This window comes from Triticum dicoccoides, chromosome 6B (assembly GCF_002162155.2).
Source record: "Triticum dicoccoides isolate Atlit2015 ecotype Zavitan chromosome 6B, WEW_v2.0, whole genome shotgun sequence".
Lineage (NCBI taxonomy): Eukaryota > Viridiplantae > Streptophyta > Magnoliopsida > Poales > Poaceae > Triticum > Triticum dicoccoides.
In genome coordinates, this window is record NC_041391.1 from 574290011 (window position 1) to 574304530 (window position 14520).

At 44.3% G+C, this 14520-nt stretch overlaps 1 protein-coding gene across 1 annotated transcript; it reads left to right on the forward strand.

Moving 5' to 3' along the window:
- Positions 1-5061: 5061 nt before the first annotated feature.
- Positions 5062-11486, forward strand: LOC119319989 (probable potassium transporter 16). The gene is made up of 10 exons (XM_037594143.1): positions 5062-5286; positions 6695-6917; positions 7052-7294; positions 7388-7438; positions 8023-8283; positions 8474-8526; positions 9173-9290; positions 9379-9633; positions 9881-10689; positions 10865-11486. Exons 1-10 carry the CDS (start codon positions 5146-5148, stop codon positions 11117-11119), a joined length of 2409 nt encoding a protein of 802 aa, XP_037450040.1. The 5' UTR covers positions 5062-5145; the 3' UTR covers positions 11120-11486.
- Positions 11487-14520: the final 3034 nt, after the last annotated feature.

Sequence of the window (14520 nt, forward strand, 5' to 3'; positions counted from 1 at the left end):
TTAATCCGTAGCCCCTGTTTTGAGTTGCAAATATGAGCAACAAAACTAGTATCAAATACCCAGGCGCTACTACGATCATTAGTAAGGTACACATCAATAACATGTATATCAAATATACCTTTCACTTTGCCATCCTTCTTATCCGCCAAATACTTGGGGCAGTTCCGCTTCTAGTGACCATTCCCTTTGCAGTAGAAGCTCTCACTTTCAGGCTTAGGTCCAGACTTGGGCTTCTTCCTGGGAGCAGCAACTTGCTTGCTATTCTTCTTGAAGTTCCCCTTCTTCCCTTCTTCAAACTAGTGGTCTTGTTGACCATCAACACTTGATGCTCCTTCTTGATTTCTACCTCCACGGCCTTTAGCATTGCGAAGAGATAATCGTTTTCATGATCCTTGCATATTATAGTTCATCACGAAGCCTTTATAGCTTGGTGGCAGTGATTGAAGAACTCTGTCAATGACACTATCATCAGGAAGATTAACTCCCAACCGAGTCAAGTGGTTATGGTACCCAGACATTCCGAGTATGTGTTCACTGACAGAACTATTCTCCTCCATTTTGTAGCTATATAACTTGTTGGAGACTTTATATCTCTCAACTCGGGCATTTGGTTGAAATATTAACTTTAACTCTTGGAACATCTCATATGCTCCATGACGTTCAAAACGTCTTTGAACTCCCGATTCTAAGCCATAAAGCATGGCACATTGAACTATCGAGTAGTCATCAACATGCGTCTGCCAGGCATTCACAATGTCTGTAGTTGCTGGCGCAGGTGGTACACCTAGCGATGCTTCCAAGATGTAATTCTTCTGTGCAGCAATGAGGATAATACTCAAGTTACGGACCCAGTCCGTGTAATTGCTACCATTGTCTTTCAACTTAGCTTTCTCTAGGAACACATTAAAATTCAAGGGAACGGTAGCACATGCCCTTGATCTACAACAACATAGACATGCAAAAACTACCAGGACTAAGTTCGTGATAAATTAAAGTTCAATTAATCAAATTACTTAAGAACTCCCATTTGATAGACATCCCTCTAGTCATCTAAATGATCACGTGATCCAAATTAACTAAACCATGTCCGATCATCACGTGAGATGGAGTAGTTTTCAATGGTGAACATCACTATGTTGATCATATCTACTATATGATTCATGTTCGACCTTTCGGTCTCAGTGTTCCGAGGCCATATCTGCATATGCTAGGCTCGTCAAGTTTAACCCGGGTATTCTACATGTGCAAAACTGGCTTGCACCCATTGTATGTGAACGTAGAGCTTATCACACCCGATCATCATGTGGTGCCTCGGCACAACGAACTGTAGCAACGGTGCATACTCAGGGAGAACACTTATACCTTGAAATTTAGTAAGGGATCATCTTACAATGCTACCGCCGTACTAAGCAAAATAAGATGCATAAAAGATAAACATCACATGCCATCAAAATATGTGACATGATATGGCCATCATTATCTTGTGCTCATGATCTCCATCACCGAAGCATTGTCATGATCTCCATCGTCACCGGCTTGACACCTTGATCTCCATCGTAGCATCATTGTCGTATCGCCAACTATTGCTACTACGACTATCGCTACCGCTTAGTGATAAAGTAAAGAAATTACATGGGAATTGCATTTCATACAATAAAGCGACAACCATATGGCTCCTGCCAGTTGCCGATAACTCTGTTACAAAACATGATCATCTCATACAACAATTTATATCTCATCATGTCTTGACCATATCACATCACAATAAGCCCTGCAAAAACAAGTTAGACATCCTCTACTTTGTTGTTGCAAGTTTTACGTGCCCGCTACGGGCTTCTAGCAAGAACTGTTCTTACCTACGCATCAAAACCACAACGATTTTTCATCAAGTGTGTGGTTTTAACCTTCAACAAGGACCGGCCGTAGTCAAACTTGATTCAACTAAAGTTAAAGAAATAGACACCCGCCAGCCACCTATGTGCAAAGCACATCGGTAGAATCAGTCTCATGAACACGATCATGTAATGTCGGTCCGGGGCCGCTTCATCCAACAATACAGCCGAATCAAAGTAAGACGTTGGTGGTAAGCAGTATGACTATTATCGTCCACAACTCTTTGTGTTCTACTCGTGGACATAACATCTACGCATAGACCTGGCTCTGATACCACCATTGGGGAACGTAGTAATTCAAAAAAATGCCTACGATCACGCAAGATCTATCTAGGAGATGCATAGCAACAAGACATGAGAGTGTATCCACGTACCCTCGTAGACCGAAAGCGGAAGCGTTTAGTAACGCAGTTGATGTAGTCAAATGTCTTCACGATCCAATCGATCCAAGTACCGAATGTACGGCACCTCCGTGTTCAGCACACGTTCAGCACGATGACGTCCCTCGAGCTCTTGATCCAGTAGAGGGTCGAGGGAGATTTTCGTCAGCACGACGGCGTGGCAATGGTGATGATGATGTTACCGGCGCAGGGCTTTGCCTAAGCACTACGACGATATGGCTGAGGTGTTAAACTGTGGAAGGGGCACCGCACATGGCTAAGAGATTGTCTGTTGTGCTTTGGGGTGCCCCTGCCCCCGTATATAAAGGAGGAGAGGGGGATGCCAGCCGGCCCTATAGGGCGCGCCAAGAGGGAGGAGTCCTACTAGGACTCCAAGTCCTAGTAGGATTCCACTTGGTGGAAGGGGAAGGAAGGAAGGGAGAGGGAGAGGGAGAGGGAAAGGGGGGCCGCGCCCCCTCCCCTAGTCCAATTCGGACTCCCCATGGGGGGTGCGCGCCTCCCCTATGTGGGCTATCCTCTCTCTTCCCTATGGCCCATGATGGCCCATTGCTTCCCCGGGGGGTTCCGGTAACCCCTCCAGCACTCCATTTTTACCCAGTACCACTCGGAACTCTTCCGGTGTCCAAATAACATAGTCCGATATATCAATATTTATGTCTCGACCATTTTGAGACTCCTCGTCATGTCCGTGATCTCATCCAGGACTCCAAACAAACTTCGGTCATCAAATCACATAACTCATAATACAAATCATCATCGAACGTTAAGCGTGCGGACCCTAGGGGTTCGAGAAGTATGTAGACATGATCGAGACACATCTTCAATCAATAACCAATAGCGGAACCTGGATGCTCATATTGGCTCATACATATTCTACGAAGATCTTTATCGGTCAAATCTTACAACAACATACGTTGTTCCCTTTGTCATCGATATGTTACTTGCCCGAGATTCGATCGTCGGTATCATCATACCTAGTTCAATCTCGTTACCGGCAAGTCTCTTTACTCGTTCTGTAATGCTTCATCCCGTAACTAACTCATTAGTCACATTGCTTGCAAGGCTTATAGTGATGAGCATTACCGAGAGGGCCCAGAGATACCTCTCTGAAACACGGAGTGACAAATCCTAATCTTGATATATGCCAACCCAACAAACTCCTTCGGAGAAACCTGTAGAGCATCTTTATAATCACCCAATTATGTTGTGACGTTTGATAGCACACAAGGTGTTCCTCTGGTATTCGAGAGTTGCATAATCTCATAGTCTGAGAAACATGTATAAGTCATGAAGAAAGCAGTAGCAATAAAACTGTTACAATCATAATGCTAAGCTAACGGATGGGTCTTGTCCATCACATCATTCTCTCATGATGTGATCCCGTTTATCAAATGACAACACATGTCCATGGTTAGGAAACATAACCATCTTTGATTAACAAGCTAGTCAAGTAGAGGCATACTAGGGACACTATGTATTGTCTATGTATTCACACATATACTAAGCTTCCGGTTAATACAATTCTAGCATGAATAATAAACATTTATCATGAATTCATGATATAAGAAAAAATAAATAACAACTTTATTATTGCCTCTAGGGCATATTTCCTTCAGATGGTGTAGGCCAAACCCATGATTTGAAAGCACCCGGAGAACAAGTTGAAATCCCGGAAGATCAAGATGCGGCTCAGCTTGTGAACTTTCTGCAGATGCATCAGAGTCTTCGAGATCAGCAGGTGCACACGCAGTTACTCAACGATCTTGTGGAGCACATGTGGATCCACAATGGCAACCAAGGAGGCAATGCTTGAGTTTGACACTTCAAATAAATTTTATGTAAACGCTATCTATGCTTGATACCAAACAATAGCTATTTACGTGTGACATTGTGTTGCAGATCGATGTGCATGTATTTGCATGGATTTGAGAGTCCGAATTTGAGATATTTGGATGCCTGAAACGAAATATGAAGGGCTGTCCGGATGCGCCCGCGGGCGTGCCCGGTCGCGTGCGCGGGCGTTTGAGAGGCTAGATTTGCCAGGTCCATCCGTAGATGCTCTTATCATATTATTACATTTGTTTGAAGTCAGTTTTATTTAACTTTTTTCGAGATTTTTTGCAAACCTTTAACAAAATGATAGAAAAACATAAACATATACAATTGTCACTTTTAGAGGTCCTATCAAGTCGCAGGTCGCAACAGTTTATTTTGACTTACCACAAAGATAAGCGGCGGCTTAGCAGCCCATGGTACACGCAGGACGATCGTCTTTTCCTCGAAACGGAAGGCAGGACGAAATTTAGGTTTGGACCCTCCTTATCCACGCTTCGTTCTGATTATTACTACTAGTAAAATTTAACACGTGTGAACCGCAGATTTCTGATCCAACGGGAGCGCACGGGCACGCGTGATTTCAGTCTCTAGAGCTGGCTACTATTCTCGCCGCAGACGACGCTCGGGGCGAGGCAGTCGAGCGACGGAGCGCCACGTCGCCCACGCGCTGGCGTCGGCCGATACACCGCCATTGGCGACTTTCCGTCCAAAATTAATGAGTCGTGGAGCAAGTCAACATTGACGCTGGACCGACGTGCGTGATCGGCCGATCGGCTGGTAAACTGTTGCAGCAAGCAAGCAACCCAAAAGCAGCCAGCGAAGCGAGACAAGTCAGTAACGAGAGGTCAGTGCACAGCCTCCCGGCTGCTTGCGCTTATAAAGGGCGGTATAAGCAGCTCGAAATGGGATGAGCTCCGCAGGGACGTAAGCTAAGCAAGGCAAAGCAGCAGATAAAGGCCATTATAAGTGGTGGCGCACGCGCGAGCAGGGAAGGTAGTACGCGAGCGGCGGGAGAGATGGCGATGGCCAGCGCGAGGAGCACCCTGGAGATCGTGCCCCACAGCGGCGACCTCGAGGTGCCGCCGGCGGACGTGCCGCGGCAGGACTCGCTCTACCGCGACGCCACCAGGCCCGCGCACGGCGGCCATCATGGACAGGTATGCGTGCATGGCGACACTGCTAGTAACTTTGCTAGCTAGCGCGCTGTTATCCTCATCGCCTTGGCCACTCGGACTGCATGGTGCCATGGTGCGTGCCCACCAGTTCGCGGTGGCCGCCTGACCGTAGCTTCCACCTCCCTAACCTGACGGCGTGGGCTGTGGCTTCTTCCTCCTCTGCCGCATGCGCTGCTCCGTCAACTTAAGCTAGCATTCTCTCCTTCTCCCCGTCGCCGTTCCCACTGGCCGCCACCGCACGTCACGCGGTTAGCGTAGTACTCCCTCAGTCCGGAAATACTTATCAAAAAAATGAATGTATCTAAATGTATTTTTATCCATTTCTTTGACAAGTATTTTTAAACGGAGGAATACATCTATTTTTCCGATAAGTATTTTTGGACGAAGGAAGTACCTAACTGAACCCACGGCGTACAGTGCCGCCGATGAACGGTACGTATCACCATGTTCCTGTCTCGGTGCCCGAGCTGAAGCTGCTGGGAGGAGGAAGGATATATCGTGTGACCGAGCATGGTGGCACGTATACATAGGTAGCACGTTCCTACCGCTGTTAGAAGTTGTTGAAGAAGTAAGTAACGAGATTTGTCAGACCTGCCGTACCGTTGTTTTTGCAGCACTTGGACTACTCGGGCAGACTTAGTACTAGCATCAAGTTGTTGTTGTTCTTTATGTCGTGCCACCTGCATATGCATGCATGCTCTACCTTCTTATTAGGACTTAGGTACGTACTCCAGTAGAAGAATTAATATGTCGATCCAAGTCCAAGCTTGATTTACTGTAAATGTTCCTATCCTGTCTGTGCTGCTGGGTGGAGGAGGAACGAGCGTGTGACCGAGCATGGTACGTACGGTGGTACGTGGAGACGAAGCATATAGCGCGTTCGTACTGCTGTTTGAGGTTGTTGAGCAAGCAAGGAGATTTCTCAGAGTTGCCGTACGTTTTGTTTTCCACGACTTAGACTATTCGGGCGGACTTATCAAATTGTTGTTTGTTGTTTATGTTATGCCACCTGCATATGCATGCTCTAGCTTCTAGTAAGTATAGAAAAATTGACATGTGGGATCCAAGTCCAAGCTTGATACTGTAAATGTTACTCCTACCTATCAAGCTGGACTACTCGGACAGATACAGACTTGTCAAGTTGTTGCTTTAATGTAATACTAATATATTGATGATCCAAGTCCAAGCTTTACAGTACTTACTGTAAATGTTACTCCTACCTATCAAGTTGGATTACTCGGACAGACACAGCCTTATCAAGTTGTTGGTTTTAATGTAGTACACCTGCATATGCATGCAGCATGCTCTAGTTTCTAGGTAGATGAATTGTTAATATGTCGATCGAAGTCCAAGCTTTCATACTGTAAATGTTACTCCTGCGCACCAACAGGACAACTGGGTGAGGACGCTGCGGCTGGGCTTCCAGTGCGTGGGGATCCTCTACGCCGACCTCGGGACATCGCCGCTCTACGTCTTCTCCAACACCTTCAAGTACGGCGTCGGGCACGAGGACGACGTGCTGGGCGTCCTCTCCCTCATCATCTACAGCTTCCTGCTCTTCGCCATGGTCAAGATCATCTTCATCGCGCTCTACGCCAACGACGACGGCGATGGTGCGTGCCAACAACCATCATCTCTTATACACAGATCAATCAATCAATAAATGTGTCACTCATCTGAGACCATCGTATCAGTCTGAACACACGCATGATTCAAATTGTCTCATGCAATGAACTCGATTGTTCAGGTGGAACGTTCGCGCTCTACTCGCTGGTCTCGCGGTATGCGAGGGTGGCGCTGATCCCGAACCAGCAGGCGGAGGACGACCTCGTCTCTAGCCACCGGCATCTGTCGGCGACGAGGAGGAGGGCGCAGTGGATGAAGAACCTGCTGGAGACGAGCAAGCCGGCCAAGCTCACGCTCTTCTTCCTCACCATCTTCGCCACGGCGCTCGCCATCAGCGACTGCATGCTAACCCCTCCCATCTCCGGTACTCCTCCTCTCTTTCTTATCATCAGAATGATAGGGTGCCTGACCTTGATCATATGTTTTTCTAACGAATTTGCTTGTGCAAATGTTTCAGTACTATCGGCAGTCAACGGCCTGAGACTGAGAGCGCCTCACCTGACAACAGGTACATGGAAATGCAGTACTGAGATGTGTACTAGCACGCATTCTTTCCCCTTTTCAATCGATTTATATGTGAGTGTACGTAATCAGTTAAACCTGGTAAGTCAAATGGAAAATGTGTCCAGCTCATGGCTACTGTCAGCCATAGCCTGCCCTGTATGGAGACTGCTTACACATGACACGTACAGTTTCAGATCACGTTTCCCATGAGAGCAAAACTGCAAACTACGACAGTTCAGTTTAAACCAACTAGTTGCATTTTCTGACCGTTTCAACTGGCTACTAATTCCTCTCCACGTTTGGCTCGCAAACTAGTCTTCATGTTATTAATAACCAGATCTAGACCGAGCTGTCAAGAAATATAAATAAAATACCAGATCAAGATCAAGTTTGACATAGGACTTGGGACTTTGAGCCCCAGCCTGTTGCTGCTGACCCCCCTCGGTAGTGTAAAAAACAAGCAAATGAATCCCCAAAGATCTGGGAACAAAAACGACTTTGACCGACTTTCACCTACATTTCTACAGATTAAATTTGTTTCTTTTTTTTTTAATTTGATTCCTGATATGATTTGGCTACTCTGAACAGATCAAATAGTGTGGATCACAGTGGGTATTCTGATATTGTTCTTCGCGGTGCAACACCTCGGGACCGACAAGATCGGTTACACGTTTGCTCCGCTCGTCGTCGTGTGGCTTCTCCTCATTGCCGGTATCGGGCTTTATAATCTGATCAAGTACGATATCGGTACCCTGAGGGCTTTCAACCCCAAGTACATCTTCGACTATTTCCGAAGGAACAAGAAGAAGGGATGGGTTTCGCTCGGTGAAATCCTTCTTTGCTTTACAGGTAAAAAGGCCCCTATCATTCTAATGATAGCATATATTGTACTGCATTCACAATATTCCACAGTGGTCAGTTTCAGGTGGTGTTGTACTATTAGGAAAAAAAATCTTATGAAAGCACAATTTGCACACACTGAACTTTCTTTCTGTGGGGAGCATTTGCTGAACTTGACAGAGTTGTTCTTTTGTGACAGGCACGGAAGCCCTCTTTGCTGATCTAGGATACTTCAGCATAAAGTCAATTCAGGTATAAATAAACATCCTCTTTGACTGCCACGATTACACATTATACTATGTTTATTTTAAGAAAACTGTCAGGGAGACCCCTACATTATACATTATACAGTGTTGAGGGATAATGATATATATTTAGACAGAAGATTCCTTGAGCACTTCAAAGTTTGAGGTTCTCTTCCTATAACTGTAAAAAAGATGAATAGGAAGATTTCCTTTGACTGCCAAAGTTCTGAAGATAGTCCCCCCATTCCACGAGGTTTCTGTACGGACAGAGTCTATCAGATGGAACTTTGGCTATTGTTTTTAACCCAAACATGTAAACTTGCATAACTACAAAATGCTTCTTTGAAAAAATTACAAAAATTATATTTGTTTGGAAATCACAATAATCTTTTCAATAGCGACAGTGAAAATTAAAGAAGTTTGACTACAACTTTCTACAATGCCATCTATTTTAGATTGGGGTAATAGAACTATTATGACTTTGTATACCATATACTGTGTTGTTTATTTCCTAAATATGACCGTCACGTTTTCAATATGATTAGTGGAGTTTCTTATACTGACCTGTACATGGTGAACTGTATGTAGGAAATTCTAGTATTTTCCAAGAATATATATGAAGACTGAACTGAACAACTTTTTCCCTGTTTCAGCTGAGCTTTAGCTTTGGCCTACTCCCCTCCGTGTTGCTCACTTATATTGGGCAAGCAGCTTACCTCAGGACGCACATGGACATGACAATATCCAACGCTTTCTTCAACTCCATTCCAAGTATGTAATCGACAAGATACCTCGCTAATCTATATTATTCTGTAAGTCATGCATCAGAAATTAAATAAAATTTCATGAGCAATTGCAGGCACTTTGTTCTGGCCGACGTTCGTTCTCGCCCTTCTGGCTTCGGTCATCGGAAGCCAAGCCATGGTCTCGTGCGCCTTCGCGACCATGTCACATCTGCAAACACTTAGCTGCTTCCCGAGGGTGAAGATACTGCACACGTCAAGGCGTTACTCGGGCCAACTCTACATCCCTGAAGTCAACTTCTTCCTTTGTGTGGCTTCTTGTATCGTCACCATAAGCTTCAGGACAACCGGTTTCATCGCCAAAGCACATGGTAAAAATTGCATCCAACACATGTCTGAACAGAAAATATAGTTTTAAATAGCAGGTCATGCCTCTTAGCGGTGGACCTCTTCTAAATGTTAAGAGTGTGCTATTTAAAATGTTTGTTCATGTGTTTGGACCAAAGTCCCTTAGCGCAGGATCTCTTCTAAACACTATAGCTCGCCATTTAAAACCATGAAAGAAATCTATGCATGCTTATCTCAGTGGCCTAATGGACATGACGCGTGCTTGAACAGAGATCTGTGTGGCTCTTGTGATGGTGATCACGACGCTGTTGATGACGATCGTGATGCTCCTGGTGTGGAAGGTGAACATCTGGTGGATCGCCGCCTTCTTCGTCGTCTTCATGTCCACGGAGACCGTCTACCTGTCGGCGGTGCTGTACAAGTTTACGCAGGGCCCCTACTTCCCGCTGGCCATGTCGGCGGTGCTCATGGTGATCATGATCGTGTGGCACTACGTGCACGTGAAGCGGTACAAGTACGAGCTCCAGCACACGGTGTCGCCTGACGAGGTGAAGCACCTACTCGAGCGCCGCGACCTCAAGCGGGTCCCGGGGCTCGGCCTCTTCTACACCGAGCTGGTGCAGGGCATCCCGCCCATCTTCCCCCACCTCATCGAGAAGATCCCCACCGTCCACTCCGTCATCGTCTTCATCTCCGTCAAGCACCTGCCCATCCCGCACGTCGACGTTCAGGAGCGCTTCCTCTTCCGGCAGGTGGAGCCCAAGGAGAGCATGGTGTTCCGGTGCGTCGCTCGGTACGGCTACCGGGACACCCTTGAGATGGCCGGCGACTTCGTGGCCACCCTCGTTGAGTACCTCCAATACTACGTCCGGGACCTCAGCCTCTACTGCACGGCCGAGCCGCTCAGGACAAGCTACCCTAGCATTCGGATCGATAGCTTTAGATGGGAGAAGAAGCCCTCAGGGCGCTCGGGGCATGGCCATGGCATCCATGCCGAGGAGATGCTTACACCAATCCAGTCCTTCTCTGAGCTCACAATGCATCAAGTTGGTATGAGTAACAGGCTGCCGCAATTTCAGGTGAACAATCCAAACACCAACTACAAACTAGTACTCCCTCTGTAAACTAATATAAGAGCGTTTAGATCACTATTTTAGTATTCTAAACGCTCTTATATTAGTTTACGGAGGGAGTATATGTTTTTGAACTTGGCTGGATCTGATTGTTACCACTACTTGTTTTCACGTGAACTAGACGGCCAAGATGAACCTAGAGGAGATGTTGAGAATTGAGGAGGACCAAAAGGTGATCCAACGGGAGGTGGATAATGGCGTGGTGTACATACTTGGGGAGACTGAAGTTGTGGCCAAGCCTCACTCCAACCTCCTTAAGAAGATTGCCGTAAACTACATCTTCAACTTCCTAAGGAAGAACTCTCGGAAAGGGGAGAAGATGTTGTCCATTCCACGCGGGCAACTGCTCAAGGTTGGTATCACATATGAAATATAAATTTACGGAGCAAGCAGACGAATTATGTGCACAAAGGGTCCGTGTAGATATGTGCACCATGCATGCTGAAGACTTCATGTGTTTGTTCATGGGATGGATGGGAGTGTGAGCATACGTCTATGGGGCAGAATGTATGTATTCCATATGTAGAAGAATATATGTCTGCGAATTGGTCCTCCTCCCTCATAGGCATCTTTTTTTTTTTGAGGGATCCCTCATAGGCATCTTACTAGTCTTTTGGCTATGTATTTTGCCTCCTCTTGGCATGTATGTGTGATGATGGTTGTGTGCATAATAAGTATGCAGGGGTCGGGCGTGAACTCGTTATGCTTGTATCCCCTTGATGCAATGCTATAAGCCAATAAAAGCGTCCTTTATCAAAAAGAAAAATGTATATCTATGTGACTAGACAGTGAGACGTCTAGTAAGAAATTGTGCTAGGTTTCATTATTACACACTAGGTACCACATGTTGTTGAGTCTAATCGTAATCTAACAATGGTGGTGGGCTGGTGGCGGCGCTGGCCAAGATATAGAAGGCCAATCTGATGCAGAGCTATCGGTTTACTTCGTGTCTGACAAGAGCCGAGTAAGTTCTCCCTCTTACATGTATCCAATGTCGATTTGGGCGGTTGGTTTGGAGATTGGCGTTTCTAACATTGGGGATTAGGATTTCTAGTTTTCTATTATTTTTCCTTCTCTGTGTAGCTTCGATGATGAGATATGTGATGTTAGGTTTCATTTTGAGTGAAGCGCAATGTAGGTCCTCAAACTATTTCAGGGGTGTCATGTAGGTCCTCGAACTATGAAAATCGTCATCCAGGTCCTCAAACTGCAATAAGTGTATCATTCAGGTCCAAAATCTCCCTAACCCCCTCTAACTAGCCAGCTGGCGCCGTTAACCGTGAACACTGAACAGTAAAATAGCGTTCCAGTTCCAACATCATTTTTGTACGCGATGAACAGTAAAAATCAAAAAAATCTGAAATTCTTTGGCATTGAAGATACCCTGGTGCGTGAACAGTAAAAATGTTCACTAATTCAAAAAAATGTTTGCGAATATGGAAAAGTTATTCGCAACTTTAGAAAAATGTTCACAAACAATAAATTTGAAAATATGTTCGCGAACCACAAATATTGTTCGCAGGCATGGAAAAAATGTTCGTGACATTAAAAAAATGTTCGCGAACCACAAATATATTTGACTTTAAAAAAATGTTAGTGAACATTTTTTAAAATTCACGAATAGTTTTTCCAAATTCATCGTTCGCGAACATTTTCTTAAAGTCGTGAATATTTTTTAAAATTCATGAATATTTTTTCCAAATTCATCGTTCACGAACATTTCTTTAAAGGTACGAACATTTTAATTAAAGTCGTGAATATTTTTTCCAAATTTATCATTCACGAACATTTTTTAAAGTCACGAATATTTTTTCCAAATTCATCGTCCGCGAACATTTTTTTAAAGTCGCGTATATTTTTTCCAAATTCATCATTCGCGAACATTTTTCTGAATTAATGAACATTTTAATGTTCATACACCTGGGTATCTTCGATGTCAAAGGTTTTCAGATTTTTTTTATTTTACTGTTCATCACGTACAGAAATGATGCTCGGAACTTAACGCTGTTTTACTGTTCACAGTTCACTATTTCATTGTTCATGTTTAACGCCGCCAGCTGGCCGGTTAGAGGGGGTCAGGGAGATTTTGGACCCGAATGACACAGTTACTGCACTTTGAGGACTTGGATGACAATTTTCATAGTTCGAGGACCTACGTGACACCCCTGAAATAGTTCGAGGACCTACAGTGCACTTCACTCTTTCATTTTCATGGCCATGATAACTTGGAAAGGACATTAGGGCGGTCAGATGTCACATATTTGAACATTTTATCTCTAAATGACATAGAAGGCAATGGATGTAATGATTCCATGTATTGTGTGGCGGCGGCCAATTCGCACTGCCGCATGGGCGACCCCCTGACAGTTGGGATGGTGGTCTATGCAAGGAAGATATTACACCCATCTGCTAGCGCCATTCCGACCTGGCGTGGAGTACAAACTAGCATGACTACCGAACGATCCGCTATCAAGATGGTGACGGAAACACTGATTCATGTCTGGGATGAAAAGTCTTGTTCTGGCCTTGATTGGTTGGTCTCAGCAATGGGAAAACTTGTAGCATTACCTTGTTGAAGGCGTTGTCTCATCAGGATAAAATCCTTGTCAAATACCGGATAACAAAATTGGGCATCACAATCCCAACCCGAATGGATGAAGTGCGGCGACTTTAATCAAGGAAACGCCACAATAATTGATTCTTTATCTTGATTTGGCATATGAACAACAAAATAAAATCTGACATGACAATCTAATCAAATGAGCCGAAGTGATTTTCACCATGAAAACACCACAAGAATTGATCATTTCTTTATAGATTGTAGTACACCACTCCTAGGACACCATACATTCAGCCACCAAATCCATCTAATGGCTCTACACAAACAACAGCTCATTGTGTTATCTACAATTCTTTGTTGTCTATCAACAACTGGTAAATCCAAGTCAAACATTCACATAACCACATGTACAGTGCAGAACAAAATCAGTGACCTAAATATAATATATGTTTGCTTGAACCACTTCAACTATGGTTAAACATGTAATATCATTATGATCTGGTAATATAACATAACAACTCCAAAGATGATGTCGTCTCCTTATGGCATATACACCCTACCTATATCCGTGTTCATTTAATGATTCATCCTAAAAGTTCACCCATGGGCCAAGAATACACCAGGTAAAATGGCATCTTATAGCTAGGCATATATCATTTTTCAGATTTTGAAGTGAGCAAGATAACTACAAAAGTAGGCCAGAAAGTGAATACGAGTAAATAAAAGTGCATGTAATTAAATGGGTATTTCGGGAGTTCCCCTATGTTCCATAATGTGGTGTCTCAAGTTTTTTTTTTCAAAAGTCAAACTTTATAAAGTTTGACCATGTTTAAGGAGAAAAATATTTACATTTGAATACTAAATGCATATCATGAGATACATCCTGAATTAATTTTTCAAATTGTATAGGTTTGCTATTATATATATAGATAGTTTCCATCATAAACTTTATCAAAGTTTGTCAAGTTTTTTTTGGAAATGGAGGCATGCCCCCGGCCTCTGCATCATGATGATGCATGCAGCCATTTTATTAGAAATCCACGAAGTATCGTCATAATAGTCTTACAGCTCGCAAACGGAGCAGAGCAAAGTAAAAAAGGAAAATTACATGCTGACAAAGGCAACCGATACGGTAATATGAAGGATAAGCTCCCTAGACTCCTATCCTGTTATGCAAGCGCCATCCGAACCGGTTGAATATAACCCGAGCTACCATC

What these genes read in the sequence shown, in the direction of transcription:
- LOC119319989 (XM_037594143.1), top strand. Translation starts at nt 5,146, where the DNA reads ATGGCGATGGCCAGCGCGAGGAGCACCCTGGAGATCGTGCCCCACAGC. An exon ending in ACGGCGGCCATCATGGACAG is followed by an intron (nt 5,287 to 6,694) that starts GTATGCGTGCAT and finishes GCGCACCAACAG; the next exon opens with GACAACTGGGTGAGGACGCT. An exon ending in GCTAACCCCTCCCATCTCCG is followed by an intron (nt 7,295 to 7,387) that starts GTACTCCTCCTC and finishes CAAATGTTTCAG; the next exon opens with TACTATCGGCAGTCAACGGC.